General features: G+C 37.8%; 1 protein-coding gene across 1 annotated transcript in view; it reads left to right on the top strand.

Moving 5' to 3' along the window:
- MORC1 (MORC family CW-type zinc finger 1) overlaps nt 1-22,690 on the top strand; it is a 158,651-nt gene that overhangs the window by 39,213 nt on the left and 96,748 nt on the right. The window contains 4 exon segments of the mRNA XM_070357835.1: nt 3,935-4,060; nt 16,497-16,576; nt 19,174-19,247; nt 21,393-21,457. Of these exon segments, the coding sequence (XP_070213936.1) occupies nt 3,935-4,060; nt 16,497-16,576; nt 19,174-19,247; nt 21,393-21,457 (345 nt within the window).

Here is a 22,690-nt window from a genome sequence, read left to right as displayed (position 1 = left end):
ATTCACTGGAAGGACTGATGCTGAAGCTGAAGCTCCAATACTTTGGCCACCAGATGCAAAGAGCTGACTCATTGAAAAAGATCCTGATGCTGGAAAAGATTGAAGGAAAAAGGAGAAGGGGACAGCTGAGGGTGAAATGGGTAGATAACATCACCAACTCAATGGACATGAATTTGAGCAAACTCTGGGAGATAGTGGAGGACAGAGGAAACTGGTGTGCTGCAATCTGTACGACTGCAAAATGTCAGATCCAACTGAGCAACTGAAAAACAACAGAGACTCCTCTGTTGTTTATTCTAAATTAAACCAAGGAAGTCCTGAAAATTTTTCACTTATTTGGCAAATACTTATTGATGAGGATGATAGCCTCATAGAGGGTACAGCCTGATGGGGATACAGTCGGTAAACAGGCAGTGACAAGACTAAGTGTTATGCATGCACGCTCAGTAACTTCAGTCGTGTCTGACTCTTTCTGACCCTATGGACTGCAGCCCGCCAGGCTCCTCTGTCCATGGAGTTCTCCCACTCCAGTGGGTTGCCATGCCCTCCTCCCAGGGGATCTTCTCCACCCAAGGATTGGACCCAGGTCTCCTGCATTGCAGGCAGATTCTTTACTGCTGAGTCACTGGGAAGCTCAGGTGCGATGAAAAGGAGGCACAGAAAGAGGGAAGCACTGGAAGAGAGTGATTCACCCAACCTTGGGGAGTGAGGGAAGGCTTTGACAGCAAATGAGATCTCCTGAAGCGTGAAGAGGAGGTAACTGAAAATGGCCAACGAATTGAAATGTGCCAAGGCTTGAGGATTATAAAGCTTGATCCCATATCTGGAGAAGTCGGTAGTCCTGAATGGCTAGACTGAAGCTGGCAGGAGATCAGACTGGAAAATTAAGTGGTGTCAGGGTCATGAAGGACCTTAAGAATCATATAAAAGCACTTGAAAATGACATTGATTGGCCTATTTCATATACAGATTTCCTACTTAGCCGCCTTTTTCCATCACTGAAACATCATAATAGCATAAGTATTATTGCCATTCTGTTAGTCACAAGTAAATGAGATGTTAATATTAAAAGGTTTGTTTACAAGATTGACCCTTGGCTGGCTTCTGGGAACTTAGCTGGTAAACAGCCCCCCATCACTGATACAGAACTTTCTCTTAACAGATAAAGGTGGCTCACTGTGTGCAGACTGTGTAAACAACCTGATTTACGCTGAGGATCTACATTATTTCTGGGACTCCGGAATTTTAATACATGCTAGGCAGAGGGTGCTTATATGACCAGCCCCAGGGAAAAAACAAAGTCAGAAACAACAAAGACAAAAAAACCTTGAGCACTCACTCCCTTAACGGGCTTCCCTAGGCAGAAGCATCACACACATGTTGCTGCATATTCATAGCTGCGGAAGAGTATTGTCTGTGTGACCCTTCATGAGGGGCACAGAACGTGAGAAAGCCAGGCAAAGATCCTTCCAGACACCGTTATCTTTTCTGTAAGAGTTCCTGTATATCCTTATACATCTCCATGATAAATCTTAGCCCTGAGTAGTTATATGCTAAGTCCCATGAGACTTTCTAGTGCATTCCCCTCCTCACAAAGGAAGGGCTTGAGGATCCCTTACACACGTGCTGTGAATGTTCATTGAATAGGTATTGAATGAGTAGAAAATGACCTATTAAGAGGTAGAAGGATTTGTGTCCTTATTTTATATTTGTGTGATGTTTTTTTAATCAAAACTTGTATAACTCAGTTTGATCTCTTACCTTATTTCTCAAATTCTCAAACTTGGCTCTGAATTACTTTTGACTTTTACCTTCAAATGACAGAGAAGTGTTAGCTTTGAGGAAAGTTAAAAGAACGCTTCTAGCTGTAAGGGCAATTTCAAATAAGGAGATCCAGAAAGAATTTGAATAATGGGAGAAGTACTCAGAATTTTTATAGTGTCCTAGGGTGACTTTTTTTTTTCTTTACAGGTGAGGTCTTAACTTGCTTGTACAGCTTCTAATATACTAATAATCAACTTCATTATTGCAGTGCTATATCTTCATGCACACAGCCTTTCTTGTCACATTAAAGCTACACTCATATTTGCCATTTAAAGACCACTGCCATTAACCTTGGGTTTCCCTGGTGGTTCAGAGGGTAAAGAATCTGCCTGCAGTGCAGGAGACCCACATTCGATCCCTGGGTCAGGAAGATCCCCTGGAGAAGGAAATGGCAATCCACTCCAGTATTCTTGCCTGGAGAATACCATGGTCAGAGGAGCCTGGCGGGCTACAGTCCATGTGGTTGCAAAGAGTCAGACACAACTTAGTGACTAAACAACAGCCATACTAGATACTTTTATATAATTAATATTGGGAAATTCTACTGAAGGCTTACTTTAAAAGAATTTATTTTTAAACAATTAATGGATTTATAATGAGCTTCAGATCCCACCTGGAGGAACTTACAACCAACCAGGAAATCCTTAGACTGCAAGCCTATGGGCTTTGTCATCATTTTTATAAATTCCTTAGAGTTCTGTTCTTTCTCACTGAGTAACTGCCAACATTGTGACCCATTAAGCAGCAACACCTCCACCCAGACAGGCTTTATATTTCTTTTCCATCAGCTTGCCTCCCTCTGGACTGAGGTGGGATTGTAAAAATGATAGGTTTACTACTCCCTGCTTTCTGTTTGTGCCTTATAGCCTTCACAGCAGTCTTTTCTTGGGCCTAGTAGATGGAGAGTGCTACTTCTTCAGCATGGCTTGGCCTTTTTTGATCTTTATTTCTTGTCTATTTGGAGAGGATTTACAATTTGTAAATATACTTTAATATTGAAGGTCCCTGGAGTTGTTGGTGTTCGGCAACACAAAGACTTCTCAACACCATGCGGTTTTACAAGAGCAGTTTTCCTCGTAGGCTGTTTACTTTGTTCCGCTTCAATTTCATTGCCTTTCCATCCTTTACTTTTCTCTTTTTATTTTTCAATTCCATTGTTGGATTCCTCCCTTCAACTGGCCATTAATATTTATTTTAATCCTTATGTTAATACTTATTTCAGTTATAGAATGAAGTTTTATGTTTCTTGTTCATAATTTTCAAAGTAAATTAAACATTTTATTGTATTTCTCTCCGCACAGTAACTTCATGGAAATGACATTTCATTCATGTGGACCTAGATTCTTTTTGTTATGCTTAAGCAAGGGAATTATTTTGTTTATTTGATGTGATTTTGTCCTTCTGGGCTGATAGTTTTAATGAAAAGTATCTTTTCTATTGCTGATATAAGTCTGGGGCTGTGTGTGTGTGTCAGTTGCTCAGTCGTGTCTGACTGCGACCCCATGAACTGTAGTCCACCAGGCTCCTCTGTCCAAGGAATTCTCCAGGCAGGAGAACTGGAGTAGGTTGCCATTTCCTTCTCCACTGATGTAAGTCTGCTGCTGCTGCTGAGTCGCTTCAGTTGTGTCCGAATCTGTGCGACCCCATAGACAGCAGCCCACCAGGCTCCCTCATCCCTGGGATTCTCCAGGCAAGAACACTGGAGTGGGTTGCCATTTCCTTCTCCAATGCATGAAAGTGAAAAGTGAAAGTGAAGTCGCTCAGTCGTGTCTGACTTTTTGCGACCCCATGGACTTTAGCCTGCTAGGCTTCTTTGTCCATGGGTATTCTCTAGGCAAGAATGCTGCAGTGGGTTGGCATGTCCTCCTCCAGGGGCTCACCCCAACCCAGGTCTCCTGCATTGTGGGAAGTTCTAATCTAAGTAGGTTATTCAGGTAAGCCCTTGTATTTAGGGGTCTGTGAGTGTTATAAGATTTGCTGGTATTTGTCATGTGATTAGGTTTAGGAAAAAACTTTCTGGAGTTGCTAGTAGTAATCATTATGACTTGGTAGTCTTAATTTTTTCTTCTCACATAATGTCATTATTATATTCAATTATTTTCTTTTCTAGTTTTCCAGAGAGATGGTCATTCAGAGCCTATACATCTGTTCTATATTTTGATCCTTGGATGAGAATATTTATTCAGGCCAAAAGAGTTAGAACAAAATACCTATGCTATTGCCTCTACAGACCCAGGTAATTCACCTTCGTTCAATTGTGTTCATAGAGTTTTCATTTGTAAAATACCCCCGACCCCAATTGTTAATTTGATTGGAAGAGTTTTACAATGGCAAATAAAATTTGAACTGCATTCTGGAAGGTTTGCTGAAGAGTAATCATATGAAACAAATATTTGGCCATAAACACAGTATGGTGTAGTGAACACTGTCACTCAGATTGTCCGCCTCAAGTAGGAATTTGTTATTTACTGCACTGAATCCTAGGTGCTTTGATTGTGATAAGTGCTATTAAAGAAAATGCAGTTCTCTTACATTTTCTTTTTATACAATGTATTTGAACTATTAAATCATATACATATATGTATATGTATATTTTATATATAGAAAGAATATATGTATAAATGTGTATCTAATTGATTTATATTTTAGCATAAGCTTTTTTAAAATATTTTTATATATATTTGCATATTGTATAACTTACCTTGTACAACTATGTGTGCGATCAAGACAGTCTTTTCTTAGTGTGTGATATGTGGGTGGTCATTCATTTCTTTACTAAACATTTATCAAAACCTTCTGTGAGTTTGAGATTGTGCTAGAAAGATAAGATTAGCTCTAGCTTTCAGTTTACTATCTACTGAGAGGAACATTTAATGCTTGTACACTGTGTGTGTGTATGTATATATACCCTTTGATATGCATTATTTTAGTTGACTTTTGCAGTGACACTGTGGGTTATGTTTTATCATTATTTAGAAATAAATAAATGTCAGAACTGGATAAGAACTCAAATTTTCTTACTCTGAATTCTTTATCAATTCAAATTCCATGCTCCTTCCCCAACAGCACACTAATTCTATATAATAGACCCACATTTGTTATGATGTCTTATTTTCTGGAAAAGTAGTTGCTGTCCTGAGGCCTTGCAATCACTCATGTCAATGCTGATATTAAAAATTGTGGATCTCTGAATTGAATGAGCTGACCACACACCAATGGATTCCTCAAAAGCTTTACTTTTGATTTCTGATTATACTGCAGGTCATATTTTGAAAAATGAAGTATACGAAGCCTGAGACTTACTCTATAAATCTATTCGTTCCCTAATTCATATCAAAGTGATACTTCTTTTCATCAGCCTCATTGTTCTGGAAAGTACCAAGAGTCTCCTGGATCAATCAATATAGTTGATCTTTTCAAATTAAATTATTTATCTCTTAGGGAGTTTGGGTACAAAATGGTTTAAGCCAATGGAAAATGTGGGTTTGTCTCTATTTTCTGGGGGAATTTTATTAAATTGAATTTTGTCTACCTAAATTACTTAAAATCAAGTGATGGCTGTTTCCCATCCTAGTGTATTTTTTAAATGAACATTTCAATGTACTATTTTTAGATATATCTTACCAGGAATAGATATAATATAAATATTTATTTTATTCCTTAAAAGATACTTAAGGAGGCTTGAACCTTTGCCATGTGTTACACAGGGCTCTGATAAACTGTTAAATCTGATATTTGGTATCTACAGTAAGGACAGATTTAATTTTCCATGGCTTTATCCCTTAGGCTTAACTTTCTCTCCATTTGCCTTATTTACTTGCATATTATTTTCCTCACAGGTTCTCTAGTGGCAAAAGTTTTATGTAAGAATATGTGAAGTTCTATCCTTGTTATCTCACCACTTGCGGGGTCACCCTTACTTTATTTCTTCCCTGAAAGGCACTCTATCTCTAATGGCCGTATCAGAACAAATTAAAAGCTGGGAATGACCCTATGTGACCAGAATAGAAATGTTTAAAATATATTGTTTAAATACTCTGTCCACTTGACCACCCAAGCTCCAGTATACTTCTAGAAATGAACACTGGATATTATTTGTAAGAATACATACCTATACATCAGTCATTTCTCTGTGCTTTTATCGCAAACACAAAAAAGAACATTGGATTTTAGCTGTGTGAATTGACTTATAATTACTGGAGCTTCTTTACCCCAGTGTCTCTAACAAGTTAGAAAAGGGACTGAGGGGAATTTTTAATCCCTTAATCATATTCTGTTCAGTATGTTTATCAATAATTTAGATAAAAAGCAATTTTGAGTTTATAATTGACCCTTAACTAGGAGGAATATCTTATATCAGGCACAATATGAATTGAAGTACAAACGATAAATGTAGTATAAATACTTACAGTCCTGAATTTAGATTTTTAAAATCTATTTGTGTTAATATATTAATACTAGATTGGATACTCATTTACATGAAAAAACTAGGTATTTTCATTGACCACAAGCCTGATACAAGCTGATAGGATGATGGGGTTGCTGAAGATGTTTATGGAACTTAGTGAACAGAACAAGATGTTAATAAACTGTGTCCTGCTGACACCATGTCTGGAGGGTGATGTTCAGACAAGGATGCTTTAGAAGGGAAGGGGACTTCCTGGCTCACAGTAAGGTAACTATCCGGTGGGGGCTAACTAATGGAATTGAGCATCATGTTGTGAATGAGAGAAGAGTGAGTGAAAACTTGAAAGGCTGCCATGTGATGGTTGGAATTCTAGACGGCAGAACTTGAATGGCTGTATAGCACTAGAAGACTAGCTCAGCATGAGAGTGTTGTGCTGTTTTTTTGCAGAGACACAGAGATTATCTTTTCCCATTGATGTTTAAGATAAGGGTACTCAGAGAAGTCACAGAGCAGGGCACCATACAGCATGCTCGCTGTCACTTTTGTCTCAGTGTTTTCTCCGTGGCTGGGGTGTTCTGAGAACTGAAGCAACAGCCCAGTGTTGCTCAGGTTATACCTGAGCTCTATTGAGCTGACTTGGCCATGTATATTTAGTATTTGCTTCATGAAGGGTGGATTTTCCACCATCAAATTCAAAGCTTCCTTATTGGACAGAGTCTAGGGACAAGACAAGAGTTTGGGAAGGTTTGATCCCTCACATAGCTTCCTTTGATTGAACCAGTCCCTGGTCCAGTTAGCAGGTTTGATGTCCAGAATACTAAATCCAGTATGTCCAGGATAGGAAGTTTAGTTTCTCCAGACACATGACATAAAGTGTAATATACCAACTCAGAGTTGTGAGTGTGCCATGAAATTAATGAAGCAGTTAAAGGCACTCTCAGTCAAGATGAGGACAAATTTGTCCCTAAAAGAGCCTAGATTGTAGAAAGAATTATTGTTTAGGTAAGAGTTTCAGCCAGGTGATTTCTTTACATCTTTCAATGTAAAGATTTTAGAAGTCTTGGGATCTTAAATATTGTTTATCTATATAATACAGACAGGCTAATACATGGCTGTATTATTTGATCTTCAGCAACAGACGTTACTGATTTCCTTTGGCTTTGGATTCTTAGGTTTAGTAGAGAAATAACTCTGATTTTTGCAGGCGTTAAATCTCTGCACATTAGGACTAAGGACGGACACTTGAAAGCTCCTTAAGGGAAATAGAGCCAAAGTATCTGTTTGAAGATCTCCATTCCTCATTATCACTGCTTTGCTGTGGATTCATAGCACTGAAAGGAGCCCAAATGGTATAGAGTTGGAGTCCCCCATTTTCATAGGAGCAGCATGATCCTTTTAAAGATATTCAGGGACATTGAGTTTATGGTCTGCTGTTGAATATCCTGCAATGCTGTGCTTCTGGGACAGTCTTCATTTTTTAGGGATATTACCCAACTGCTCACCTCCCACCCACTGGGACAGACTAATAATGTTTTAAATGTCTCTTTTGTAAATTGTGCATCTTATGTATTCCTTCATGAGTTTGTATTATCTTAAATCATTTAATCTTTCAATATCTGAAAGTAGTTGAAAGCAAAATGTGGATCAGTGACACTTTGAGTTTTGATTTTGCCTTTTACTAGTTGTGGACCTTCAGCAATTGCTTAAACCTGACACTTCTCCACTGTGTATTGAAAATTCCCCTCTCCCTCAGGGTGGTTGAAAGGATTAAAATAAAAATATGTTTATTTTAAACATAATGCTCAGCATAGTTCCCACACATTTGTGAATAGACAGAGATTCATGGAATGAGGGGTTTTGGGTGACTACTTTAGACAGAAAATTAGGGAAGTTACTTTTTAAAATAAAGAACTTTTGAGCAGACAGCTGAACAAACTGAGAAAGTGAATGTATCTAACCCTGTATAAGCAAATCACCTGCAGATTGAGTGACTTAATAATAAAGCAGCCATCTGTTATTGCTCATTGTCTGTGAGTCAGTAATTTGATGGTGGTTTTGTAGGGTAGCTTTGTTTTGGGATCTCCCATGAAGTTGACAAGAGATTTTGGGCAGGGCTGCTTTGGAGCTTGATGGGAAGTAGAAAGCACACTTCCAACTGGCTGACTCCCTCGGCTGGCTGGCACTTTGGTTCCTCTTTATCTTGACCACTACACAGGACTGCCTGAGTATTTGTACAGGGATTGGTTTTCACTGGAGTGTGCAATTCAAGAGAACAGAGTAGAAACTGCAGTTGTTTCAATGCTAGGCTCGAGAGTCATCTACCATCACTTCTTCCATATTTTGGTCACATAGATTCAATGTGGGAGGGGACTACACAAAGGCATGAACACCAGGAAGTAAGAACCATTAGAGGACATCTTGGAGGTTGGATTCCACTATGAATCGTATTAAGAATTTTATGGGATGATGTTTCGAGGGAAAGAAGAACAGCTCGTAGAGGCAGAGGGGAAAGGATAGTAGAGCTAGAGCATGGTGATTGAAAAGAGGCGAGGAAGATGGTGACAGGTTCTGTAGGGCTTGACCAAAATGGTAATAAGAGGAATTTGTTTTGAGAATGTAAAGGCTTTTGAGAAGAGTGACATTACTTAATTTATTATTTTAGAGGATTACTGTGGCCGCTTAGTGGAAAATTGATTTTATGGGGCAAGAAGGGAGGAAGGGAAATTAGTAGAATACCATTACTGTATTCTAGGTGAGAAATTACAGTGGCTTGAGCTGAGGTGGTAATGGTAGCAGTAATGAAACATGTTTAGATTACACGTGTTTAGATTATCTTTAGATTGTAAAGATAAGAGGGCACAGACCTCCTGACAGATTGGATGTGACATGAAGACAAGGAGCCATGAAAGCCTTCTAATGATATGGGAGGTGCGTGTGTGGGGGTCAAGGAGAATGGTGATGAGGTTCTTTCCACTTGTACTGGACATACTAAGTTTGAAAAGTCTATCTGACACCCAGGTCTCGCTGTCAACATCATACAAGCCAGAAAATTCTTGATCATGCCTCATTAGATGTTTTGATAAATAAGGTAGGACTATAACTATTTTATAGTGTGACTAATCAGGCAAACTTGTACTTAAAAAGAAAATAACTATGGTTGTGAGTACTATAATGTTGTGATTCATAACTGTGGGCTGATTTTTTCTGCATAATTAGAAGTTTAGAACTTTAATTTTCTTGTTGTCTGTTTTTTCAACTTAAAATTTAAAAAATACTTTGTTTTATATTAGCCAACATGTTTTAGACCAATTTTGTAAGTATGAGCATTAAAAACCAATGAAAATTTAAATTTTGCAGGTGATTCTGATTAAAACAGTCAAAGTGCTGTATTATGCTACAGTCTATAGTTTTGCTACATAAAGTCTTAAAAATTACTTAATATTTTTTCATTTTTTGATTTCTCTTTAGGGGTTTATTTCTCTCTAGGGGATGTGGTTCCATTTTGCTCCTAAAATAGTAAAATTTATTAATTAAAACTCAAACAGGGGCTTCCCTGGGGTAAGAATTCACCTGTCAATGCAGGGGACATGTGTTCGATTCCTGATCAGAGGAGATCACACAGGCCGCAAGGCAGCTAGGCCCATGTGTCACACTACTGAGCCCACACACCACTTGCCGCACCTAGAGAAAGCCCGTGCATAGCAACAAAGACCCGCCACAGCAAAAAATTTAAATTAAAAAAAAAAAACAAAAAACCCTCAAACAGTACAGAGTTTGATACTGGAGAAGATCAAATAACTAAAAGCTCCCTTTACCACTTGTCATTCACTCTGTGCTCTAGCAATCTGTAATCTCCCCAAAGGAGAATCTCTGCCTGGAGTTTAATAAATACCCTCCCAGATCGTCTTCTGCATATTTACATACACATAAACCCCACACACAATTTTTAAACATAAAATTATATGTAACTTTTTTTTTTTTTAATTTACAAAAGTTCTCTTGGAAATCTTTCTTTGGCACTGTTAGATGCATGGTATAGTACTCTGTGGTTTAACTACTTCTTGATGTATAGTTAGGTTTTATGGTTTTCATTGTGTGTGTTTGTTAGTTGCTCAGTTGTGTCTGACTCTTTGTGACCCCATGGACTGTAGCCTGTCGGGCTCCTCTGTGCCTGGGATTCTCCAGGCAAGAATACTGGAGTGGATTGCCATTCTCTTCTCCAGGGAATCTTCCCGACCCGTGGATCAAACCTGGATCTCATGCACTGCAGGCAGGTTCTTTACCATCTAAGCCACCAGACAGTAAAACACTGTTTTCCTTGTTACAGTGCTAAACTGGATATGCTTGGTCATTATTTGAGATATGCATATTTATGCTCAAATATTATTTCTGTAGAATGGATTACAGAAGTAAATTATGAGTCAGAAGATAGATACACTGTTAATTTTGAGGGGCCCTGTTAATTTACCCTCCAAGAAGTAGAGACCAATTTATTTTTACACCAACAGTTGTGTAAGTGACCTTTTGTGTGGTTCCAAATCTATGTGTTATTAATAGTATTTTCTTATTTTATTTTTGCCATTATAAGGAACAAAACTTTTATTATTTATTTTTTATTGTGTTAGCTTTCATTTTCCCTCAATACTTTTTTTTTAAGATTTTTTAAAATTTTATTTTATTTAACTTTACAATATTGTATTGGTTTTGCCATATATCAACATGAATCTGCCACAGGTATACATGTGTTCCCCATCCTGAACCCTCCTCCCTCCTCCTCCCCATACCATCCCTCTGGCTCGTCCCAGTGCACCAGCCCCAAACATCCAGTATCATGCATCGAACCTGGACTGGCGACTCGTTTCATATATGATATTATACATATTTCAATGCCATTCTCCCAAATCTTCCCACCCTCTCCCTCTCCCACAGAGTCCAAAAGACTGTTCTATACATCACTGTCTCTTTTGCTGTCTCGTATACAGGGTTATTGTTACCATCTTTCTAAATTCCAGATATATGCGTTAGTATACTGTATTGGTGTTTTTCTTTCTGGCTTACTTCACTCTGTATAATAGGCTCCAGTTTCATCCACCTCATTAGAACTGATTCAGATGTATTCTTTTTAATGGCTGAGTAATACTCCATTGTGTATATGTACCAAGGCTTTCTTATCCATTCATCTGCTGATGGACATCTAGGTTGCTTCCATGTCCTTGCTATTATAAACAGTGCTGCGATGAACATTGGGGTACACGTGTCTCTTTCCCTTCTGGTTTCCTCAGTGTGTATGCCCAGCAGTGGGATTGCTGGATCATAAGGCAGTTCTATTTCCAGTTTTTAAGGAATCTCACACTGTTCTCCATAGTGGCTGTACTAGTTTGCATTCCCACCAACAGTGTAAGAGGGTTCCCTTTTCTCCACACCCTCTCCAGCATTTATTATTTGTAGACTTTTGGATCGCAGCCATTCTGACTGGCGTGAAATGGTACCTCATTGTGATTTTGATTTGCATTTCTCTGATAATGAGTGATGTTGAGCATCTTTTCATGTGTTTGTTAGCCATCTGTATGTCTTCTTTGGAGAAATGTCTATTTAGTTCTTTGGCCCATTTTTTGATTGGGTCATTTATTTTTTCTGGAATTGAGCTGTAGGACTTGCTTGTATATTTTTGAGATTAGTTGTTTGTCTGTTGCTTCATTTGCTATTATTTTCTCCCATTCTGAATGCTGTCTTTTCACTTTGCTTATAGTTTCCTTTGATGTGCAGAAGCTTTTAAGTTTAATTACGTCCCATTTGTTTATTTTTGCTTTTATTTCCAATATTCTGGGAGGTGGGTCATAGAGGATCCTGCTGTGATGTATGTCGGAGAGTGTTTTGCCTATGTTCACCTCTAGGAGTTTTATAGTTTCTGGTCTTACATTTAGATCTTTAATCCATTTTGAGTTTATTTTTGTGTATGGTGTTAGAAAGTGCTCTAGTTTCATTCTTTTACAAGTGGTTGACCAGTTTTCCCAGCACCACTTGTTAAAGAGATTGTCTTTAATCCATTGTATATTCTTGCCTCCTTTGTCAAAGATAAGGTGTCCATAGGTGCGTAGATTTATCTCTGGGCTTTCTATTTTGTTCCATTGATCTATATTTCTGTCTTTGTGCCAGTACCATACTGTCTTGATGACTGTGGCTTTGTAGGAGAGCCTGAAGTCAGGCAGGATGATTTCTCCAGTTCCATTCTTCTTTCTCAAGATAGCTTTGGCTATTTGAGGTTTTTTGTATTTCCATACAAATTGTGGAATTATTTGTTCTAGCTCTGTGAAGAATACTGTTGGTAGCTTGATAGGGATTGCATTGAATCTATAAATTGCTTTGGGTAGTATACTCATTTTCACTATATTGATTCTTTCAATCTATGAACATGGTATATTTCTCCATCTATTAGTGTCCTCTTTGATTTCTTTCACCAGTGTTTTATAGTTTTCTATATATAGGTCTTTAGTTTCTTTAGGTAGATATATTCCTAAGTATTTTATTCGTTTTGTTGCAATGGTGAATGGAATTGTTTCCTTAATTTCTCTTTCTGTTTTCTCATTATTAGTGTATAGGAATGCAAGGGATTTCTGTGTGTTGATTTTACATCCTACAACTTTACTATATTCATTGATTAGTTCTAGTAATTTTCTGGTGGAGTCTTTAGGGTTTTTTAGGTAGAGTATCATGTCATCTGCAAACAGTGAGAGTTTTACTTCTTCTTTTCCAATTTGGATTCCTTTTATTTCTTTTTCTTCTCTGATTGCTGTGGCCAAAACTTCCAAAACTATGTTGAATAGTAATGGTGAAAGTGGGCACCCTTGTCTTGTTCCTGACTTTAGAGGAAATGCTTTCAATTTTTAACCATTGTCCCTCAATACTTTTCATTGACCTTATGTTTTTAAGCTCTATTAGAAAGAAAATATTCAATAAATTGATTTATATAAAAAGTGGAAGCAAAACATTTGAATGCAATTTCATTGATGGAAGAAAGTAGGGATGTAGAAGGTGAAATGTGTGAGGAAGAGTGGAAACCTAAAATGAGGCAGAATTAGGCAAAGAGAGAAGGCAGAAACAAAGTGAAAACAGAGACCACAACATCCAGTGTGGGCAGAGGTCAAGTACATTCAGAGTTTGGGAGATGGTGTTGAAACCAGTCTAACCACTGAGAAACTAGAAGCCCAGTTCTAGAAGGGACACCATTCCCTTGCAGGGAATGTTGCAAGGCTGAGGAGTAGAACTGGATGGATTCTCTTCTTTTTCCTCCAGTATTACTCTGATTCTCAGAAGCATGATTCTCAGAAGCATTTTTATCTTCAAGAGACCACGAGTAGGAAAAAATAATGTGTGAGGCTGATGGGGGCTTCTGATTATGGATGGGGATTTGAACAAAGATTCATTCTTTTATGAAAACAGGCAGATTTACTACACTAGATTTACAAAATCACATATATTTCGTAGCTTTCTTTAACTGTTGTGAGCAGTGTGTGTGTGTGTGTGTGTGTGTGTGTGTGTGTGTGTGTTGGTCACTCAGTCATGTCTGACTCTTTGTGACCCCATGCATTGCAGCCTACCAGGCTCCTCTGTCCATGGAATAATAAAATTCAAACCATCATCTGAGATGTACACATTATCTGAGACCAGGTTATCTCAATGACCCACTCCATGAAGAGAGAGCATTTTTTTGTTTTTGTTGTTTAAAATTAAGTACTAATGCACAGTTGGCACCTTTTATGCCACCTATGTTTTCTTGTCTGTAAACATGTAGTCTCTAAAAATGCTTGAGTAGTGTAATTCACATCATCTTTGAAGGATTACCTCATTGTTCAGTTTCTCTTTAATTTCATTTTGACTTTTTAAATAAAGATTTGATTTAAGTGATTCAAATAAAAATAATTATGTGATTAATATGTGATTTTGTTTTAAAAGCAAATGATAATTCCAGTGTATAGTGGTCAATGATTTCTTACTTTAAAACTTAGGTTTTGTTGTTCCCTAAATGTAACAGAGACTGATTTGAAATATACCTTGGTTATGATTTAAATGAACCATGTTTATTGTAAAAGAAAATCAAGGGAACAAATTGAGAATTGCTTTATCTTAGATTTTTATGAGTGTTCCTTTCTTGTACTGACTGTGTAAATCTTCTTGGAAAATGAACATTGAAGTCAGAGGTAAAGATACATAGTTATTATAACTTGAATTATTCATTAAACCATTGCAGTAGATGAATTTAGAATGTCATTTAGTGAGGTTTTTTGTTTTTATTAATTTTTTTAGCATTAAGCCTTTTTGTAGGTAATTAGGCACACTTCCACAAGTTTTTCAGATTTTTAAAAGATCACTACTCATTTTATTTCATATTCCCGATGTATATTATCTCTAAGTGAGTGAAGTCGCTCAGTCGTGTCTGACTCTTTGCGACCCTGTGGACTGTAGCCCACCAGGCTCCTCCGTCCATGGGATTCTCCAGGCAAGAATACTGGAATGGGTTGCCATTTCCTTCTCCATATTATCTCTAAAATACATACTAATATTTCCTCTATACCATATATCTAATAGACACAACTTATAAGGTATTTATTAGGTAAAACACATTCTACTAAGTCAATTTACTATGAAGCAGCATTATTCTAAGTTCTTTAGCTATGCTGATATCTTTAATTCTCTTAGCAGTCTTGTGAGACAGACATCACTGTTTTTATCTCAATTTACAGATAAGGAAATGGAATCACAGAAAATGAAGTCATTTGCCCAGTCTTTTGTAATTTGTACTCCTAGTAAGGGACAAACAAAGGCTTTTAACCCAGATAGAAGGGGCTCCAAGTAGCCCAAATCTTGATTAATCACGATGGTGTTCTGTCCAGAGTATATCTGTACAGCTTCTGTTGAGATAATGGAAGAGTTTTAAAACAAACAGACTCCAGCTAACAGCCATGTAAATTATGTGTGACCTGTTTGTATTGTGAAGAATTTGCACTACTGCTTACACTGTTTAAAAACCAGAGCATAGAAAAGCAATTCTAGATCAAGCTGTGATTCAAAAACCATCAATATTAGCCTAGATTCTAAGGATTGGTCAACTTTTTCTATAAAGGGCCTGAGAGTAGGTATCTGGACATATCCAGATACCTAATTTTTTCCTTTTTTTAAAATCCTTTAAAATGGAAAAAAAAAAAAAATCTTAGATCTTAGGCTATAATAGAAACAAGCTGCTGGCTTAATTTGGCCCATGAGCAATATTTTGCCTATCCCTGGCATAGACTCATTGGGCGTATATATATTAATAAATTTAGACTCTCTCCTCTGCATGAACAAATTTCTCTTTTACATGTCTAGAATGTTTTGGCTTCAAAAGATGTTCTAGAATTCTCCCTCTACCTCTCACTGCCTATCTAAAACTTGCCTTATCAGAGAATGGTAAGCTTCCAAGTCTACATGGATATGAGAGGCAAAAGTTATAGAATGAAGTATACAGAGCTTTGAGTATTCTCAGACCAAATATTGATCTGGAGTTTTTCTCTCTATGATGATTTAAACCAGCATTTAAAATCCTTATTCCAGGAATCCTCTATTATAGAAAAACATAGCTTCAACTGCTTTCAGAGAAACTCTGATTCTGCAGAGCCTTTCTCATCTCTATTTTGCTCACTTTGAGTGAGGAAAAGATATATATACATTTCTTTCTCTGTGATTGTTCTGGAGTATCTTTGCTTTCAGTAAAACCCTGAACCTTGAAAACAGGCTTCTTGAGCAATAAATTAGAAAAATGTTTTAGTAGTTTAAAATGATACATTAATGTGTGTTTTTGAGCATTTCAGTTAGAGATAATTGTTTACAGAGAGGGAGAAACAGTTTACCCAGTATCAATGATGGTCTGGGTAAGAAGGATGGGTATATTAACCAGAAACTTTGATAATGAAGCAGTTCAATAGAAAATTTTCTTTTTAAGAAAAGTATCACATTTTACATGTTTAAGTGAATATTTGTGTGGGCAGAGATTTTCCTGTCTCTCTCCTGAAGTTTCCCTACAGAAACAAAATTGCTCAGTATTACAAAGCAAGGAATTTTTCTTAGTTATAAACTTTGCTGATTTAACAGCTGAATGTAACTTACTTGATGAATTTTTCTGAATAATAATATATCTCTGGAGTATATAGTCTTCTTAGGGAATATTTTTGCATTGTGAACTTTAAAATGATAATCTGACTTGATTATGTTCTTTCCTATTTTGTTTCAGAAAGTATCTGTATGTCACATCTTCTTTTAAAGGAGCATTTAAATGTGAAGTTAAAAAGGCAGAAGAAGCAGTAAAGAGAGGTATGTAATTACTTGTGGCCTGTATCATTATTGTTATATGGCCTACATCATTATTGTCCGTTTAATCAGCAAACATTCATTGAGCAATTATTCTGAGACATAGGCTGTACTGTGTGGATCACAACAAACTAGAAAATTCTTAAAGAGATGGTAAAGCCAGACCACCTGACCGGCCTCCTGAGAAATCTGTATGCAGGTCAGGAAGCAACAGTTAGAACTGGACATGGAACAACAGACTGGTTCCAAATCCAGAAAGGAATATGTCAAGGCTGTATATTGTCACCCTGCTTATTTAACTTATATGCAGAGTACATCATGAGAAACGCTGGGCTGGATGAAGCACAAGCTGGAATCAAGATTGCCGGGAGAAAGATCAAAAACCTCAGATATGCAGATGATACCACCCTTATGGCAGACGGCTAAGAAGAGCTAAAGAGCCTCTTGATGAAAGTGAAAGAGGAGAGTGAAAAAGTTGGCTTAAAGCTCAACATTCAGAAAACAAAGATCATGGCATCTGGTCCCATCACTTCATGACAAATAGATGGGGAAACAGTGGAAACAGTTCAGTTCAGTCACTCTGTCGTGTCCGACTCTTTTTGACCCCATGAACCACAGCACCCCAGGCCTCCCTGTCCATCACTAACTCCAGGAGTCCACCCAAACCCATCAAGTCGGTGATGCCATCCAACAATCTCATCCTCTGTCATCCCCTTTTCCTCCTGCCTTCAATCTTTCCCAGCATCAGGGTCTTTTCAAATGAGTCAGCTCTTGGCATCAGGTGGCCAAAGTATTGGAGTTTCAGCTTCAACATCAGTAATTCCAGTGAACACCCAGGACTGATCTCCTTTAGAATGGACTGATTGGATCTCCTTGCAGTCCAAGGGACTCTCAAGAATCTTCCCCAGCACCACAGTTCAAAAGCATCAATTCTTCGGTGCTCAGCTTTCTTTATAGTCAATCTCTCACATCCATACATGACCACTGGAAAAACAGTGGCTGACTTTATTTTGGGAGGCTCCAAAATCACTGCAGGTAGTGACTGCAGCCTTGAAATTAAAAGACACTTGCTCCTTGGAAAAAAAGTTATGACCAACCTAGACAGCATATTAAAAAGCAGAGACTTGACTTTGCCAACAAAGGTATGTCTGGTCAAAGCTATGGTTTTTCTGGTAGTCATGTATGAATGTGAGAGTTGGACTGTAAAGAAAGCTGAGCCCTGAAAAATTGATGCTTTTGAACTGTGGTGTTGGAGAAGACTCTTGAGAGTCTACTGGACTGCAAAGAGATCTAACCAGTCCATCCTAAAGGAAATCAGTCCTGAATATTCACTGGAGGGACTGATGCTAAAGCTGAAACTCCAGTACTTTGGCCACCTGATGTGAAGAACTGATTCATTGGAAAAGACCTTGATGCTGGGAAAGATTAAAGGTGGGAGGAGAAGGGGACGACAGAGGATGAGATGATTGGATGGCATCATGGACTCAATGGAGATGAGTTTGAGTAAATTCCAGGAATTGGTGATGAACAGGGAGGCCTAGCATGCTGCAGTCCATAGGATGGCAAAGAGTCAGATACAACTGAGCAACTGAACTGAACTGAACGCTGCTCTCACCATTGCAGGAATAACCACAATTAGTCAAATGTAATTCCTCCCTCTCAGGAACTTTATAACACATTTCCCATCTTTGGTTTTGTCTAAATATGATGTTACTTATTATTACAAAAATAATTAAATTCTAAGGACACACTTGAAACTAGATTGATGTGCATCAGAAAACCCCAGGGACTTCCCTGATGGTCCAGTGGTTAAGTCTCCGTGTTGCCACTGCAGGGGACTTGGGTTCGATCCCCGGACAGGGAACTAGATCCCACATGCCACAACTGAGTTCACATGTCGTAGCTAAAGATCCCATGTGCCACAACCACCCAGCACAGCCAAATTAAAAAAAAAAAAAAGAAACCCCCATTGTTCCGTTGCAGAGTTAGATAATTTTAGAGACTGATGTTACATCTACTTTAAGACAGAATGCTATACACAATCAGTCCTCCCACAAAAGGACAAAGTCATCCTTCCCCAGTGATCCAAGAGTGAGGAGTAGCTCTGAATCCATATTTCATGGATTTTAGAGAGTTTCAGTCAACCAAACATTCAGTCATGACTTTTGAATTTGTATGTATATGTATAGGTGGCTCAGACATAGACAGCCTACCCACAATGCAGGAGATGGTGGCAGGAGCTGTAGGTTTGATTGCTAGATCAGGAGGAGGAAATGGTAACCCACTCTAGTATTCGGGAAATCTCATGGACAGAGAGAGCCTGGTGGGCTCCAGTCCGTGGGGTTGCAAAGAGTCTGACATGGGTTGGCAACTAAATGACAACAAGTGTATGCTCTGTAAGTTGTCATGCCTTAGAGGAAACACTATATAGCTACCTAACCTTGGAATGTGTGAGGGCTGTAGAAGGAATATAGAATTTTCTGAAATTATTATCTGTAAGCCATTCTTATTGGTCATGTATGTATTATGTATATGTAATATTCATTTAAAGATGTTTGAAATAATTTCATTTTATTAAATTATCTTGCTTCTGTTTCTAGCTGAACTCATCCTGAAAGAAGCACAAATCAAAGTAAACCACTCTGACAGAACTCCTCTGTCTTCCTCTGCCAAGGTATGACATATAGTCTTCTTAAAGGGCAAACAGGGCCATTTGCTTTTTCCTGTACATAGTTGTCTCTTATCACTTACTTCCTAAACCTTTAACCAAGCTGAGGAGATTAAGTTCATTTTAACACAAGGTAGACAGATGAGAGCAGAGAAAGGGGAGGAGACTCAGCAAGTTGGGGAAAGGCTGAGATTGAGAGCAAAGATGAACTAAATGTGGGGTGAATTGGAAACAGTGGGGAAGGACATCACAACTCATTTCTTTAAAATGAAGGAAAAAGTATAAAGAAAGGGAGAAAATAATGAAAAGCTAAAAGAAAAAACTAGCCTATCAAGTCTCCCTGAAAATATCTCTTCAAATTATAGCTCCCTATGGACCTAAATGAATGGGGAGAGCAAAGAGAACACTAATAAGCAATCCTTCTTTCTACTGCCAGGAGTTATATACTATAATTATGAATATTAATAACAGTGCTTCCAGCTTGCAAAACTCTTTTCTTATGAGTTATTCCACACAGTTCATAAACATTCTCTGTAATCCTTGCAATATGCCCATGAGTAAGATAGGTTGTAAAGAACTGTTATTATTAATTACAATACATAGCAACTAAGAGAAAAAGAATGTTGCTGCAGGACATGTAAGTTTGCTAACTTTTACCAAAAATACGGTACCAGACTTTCTACTGTGGTGCATATTTATCATTTGGCATATTTCTTTGCTTGCATGGGGTAAGGAGGTGTTTGGAGAAAAAAATGCTTTACTTCACCCTTCCTTCTTCCTCTTCTACAGTCTCAGTGTAGGAATTCTTTCTGTAATTTGCTCTTAAACTTTCAAGGACCAAGGCTGTGTGTGAGGAAGAGCTCTCATATCTAACTGTCATGAATACGGGATGAAGTCAGAGAGTAGCACATGGTAATTCCCCAAAGTGCTCCATGGTTTTCCCAAAACTCTTTTACCTATTTCTTTTCACTTTTTTTAAGGTAAATGTAGACCTATCTTATTGTTACAGATTTTTTAAAGAAAAGTTTAAGCTTTATTTTGTCTCTTAAAAAAAAATCAATTTCCTTAGCTTCATGTATTTGCATGACAAGAGAAACAGACGCTTTCTAATGGGTCAGGACCTCCCTTTCTTCCTGCCTGAGCCCATTACCTCTCACCACCTCTCTGCTCTGTGCTCTTAAGTCCATTGACAGAAAAGGTGGGGACGTCTTTGAGCAACTTGCTTTGTTGCTCTGATGTGCACTGACTTCTTTAACTCAGAGAAGAGAGCTAAGCAGAATGACCTCAGCTTTTGACCTCTTAAATTCCTCTAGGCAGTTGAGTGGTTGAATTTGAAGTGCAATACTTACCAAGCATTTACCATTTTCTTTTACAAGTCAGTGAAAATAGGTTCACTCCGTGGTCTACCCATCAAATCAGATGCCCATCTTTCATATCAGGTGGATGGAGCATGTTAAAAGTTTGTTCTTATTTGTGAAATAGTGATGATGCATTATTTCTTTTCTGCCTGACTGGAGGGAAGATACTAGAGATAGAGTTAGGAATGAGCTGATATATCAAGTTAGAAGAAAAGAAAGACAGGCAGGCACTAGTATGGAGGCACTCTGAAAGGGAGAAAATCCAGGGATGGGATATTCTATAAGGGGAAAGTTTGGGGAGTATTAGTGAGGACTGTATGGCACTTGATAGAGAGGAGACATTTTCTTTTGGCCTTTGATAAAATTTTGTAGTCACAATTTCTGTTTTTTCCTGAAAAAAGCCTTAGTGATAGATCACATGATGAAGCATTGTCCATTCTCACAGACAAAGGCCAGGTACATGGAATGACTTTCCCCAGGTTTTCACATTGTTTGTGTGAAAGCCATTGTGACTTTAAAGGGAGCAGTGGCTCTTTCTCTAAAGACAGAGAGGACATTGGAATATGCGCAAAAAGAGAACTGTGGGCTTGGATTTGGTTTGTCTTCTTAGCTGTTGGAACTTCATATCTATCAAGTATTTATTGAGTACTTACTGTGGTAGAATTGCATTAGGCAGTGTGACCTGTCACTGTTACCCTTGTGAAACCTCTGGATAATAGGATAATAAATATCAACTCAGCTCTCATTAATTTAATGGCATTATGTTCTCTCGTAACCAAATGTACTTTTCTAGGATGTATTACAAAAAGCTCTGGAAGATGTTAAAGCAAAGCAGAAGGTTCTTCAAGAGAAGCAGAGGTAAGACAGGAGATTTTCTGTTTGTTGGAACCCCCTGAAACTCTGATTTCACTGTCGACAGATTTGGTCATTATTATGACAGTTTCTCTTCCTTAGCCTGTGACATTTTATGCTATTCATCATTTTATGATGAAGAAGTGAACTGCTCAGGGGGTCAGCTGGCAGCTTCACTTTCTCTATGTCTTCTGCTATTTGAACTCTGAATGGTTAGTCCCAGTTTCTTCCATCTTCCAGTACTGCTTTCAATTTAAGATGGATGATATTTCAGGTAAAAGTATCACTTATATACAATTAAAATAAAAATAGTAAGCCTGTATTACAAAACCATTGTTTACATTGGTAAGGTTGACTTGCTGTCCAGCTCGGGTGTCAAACAAATTAAACTGAAAATAATAGCTGTTGTCCAAGTTAAGCCAGACTTCGAAAACTGTGGTAACTTTTACAAATAAATTTTTAGGGACGTGTTACTGGTTTTCAGCATGTTCTGGTATATGTGAATTGTGATGTGCTATATGACCATGTGTGTGTGAGTCGCTCAGTCAAGTCCAACTCTTTGTAACCCCGTGGACTGTAGCCCACCAGGCTCCTCTGTCCATGGGATTCTCTAGGCAAGAACACTGGAGTGGGTTGACATTCCCTTCTCCAGGGGACCTTCCTAACCCAGGGATTGAACCTGGGTCTCCTGCATTGCAGGCAGATTCTTCATTGTCTGAGCCACCAGGGAAGCCCACTATATAACCATAACTTTCCTCACAACTTAAATTTGAACTGTTAAGTATGCATGTATCAAAATAAACAATAAATAACTGCCTTAGGATTCTTTACTGAAAAGCAAAGGCCACTTTAAAGTCTTCAGAAAGAAAGAGCTGGTTGATGACTTTTTTGTTATCACAATGATAGACATAAAAGGTGAGCAACCTATATTTTATAATAATGCTAGTTGGAGTGGACTTGTTTTTATAGCAAAATGCTTTTTTTAATATTTGAAGACAATCAGTATGCCATATCACAGAGTGATTACATCATACCCTCTAATACTCTGTTTTGGGGTTCTTTACAAAATCAGTATTCTTTTTAGTTAAACAGCAGGGATCTAATTATAGAGTAGACATTTTTGAGAAAAAGTTTGATTCATATATATTTAACCCTACATGTTTGTGCATTTAAAAATACATAATATATTCATGTCAGTAACTCCCTCAAAAAATCTAATGTCATAATGTCTAATCTCTG

Source organism: Bos mutus, chromosome 1 (genome assembly GCF_027580195.1).
Source record: "Bos mutus isolate GX-2022 chromosome 1, NWIPB_WYAK_1.1, whole genome shotgun sequence".
Taxonomy (NCBI): domain Eukaryota; kingdom Metazoa; phylum Chordata; class Mammalia; order Artiodactyla; family Bovidae; genus Bos; species Bos mutus.
Note: the sequence above shows the minus strand (reverse complement) of the source record. Positions and strands in the feature narration are given on the sequence as shown.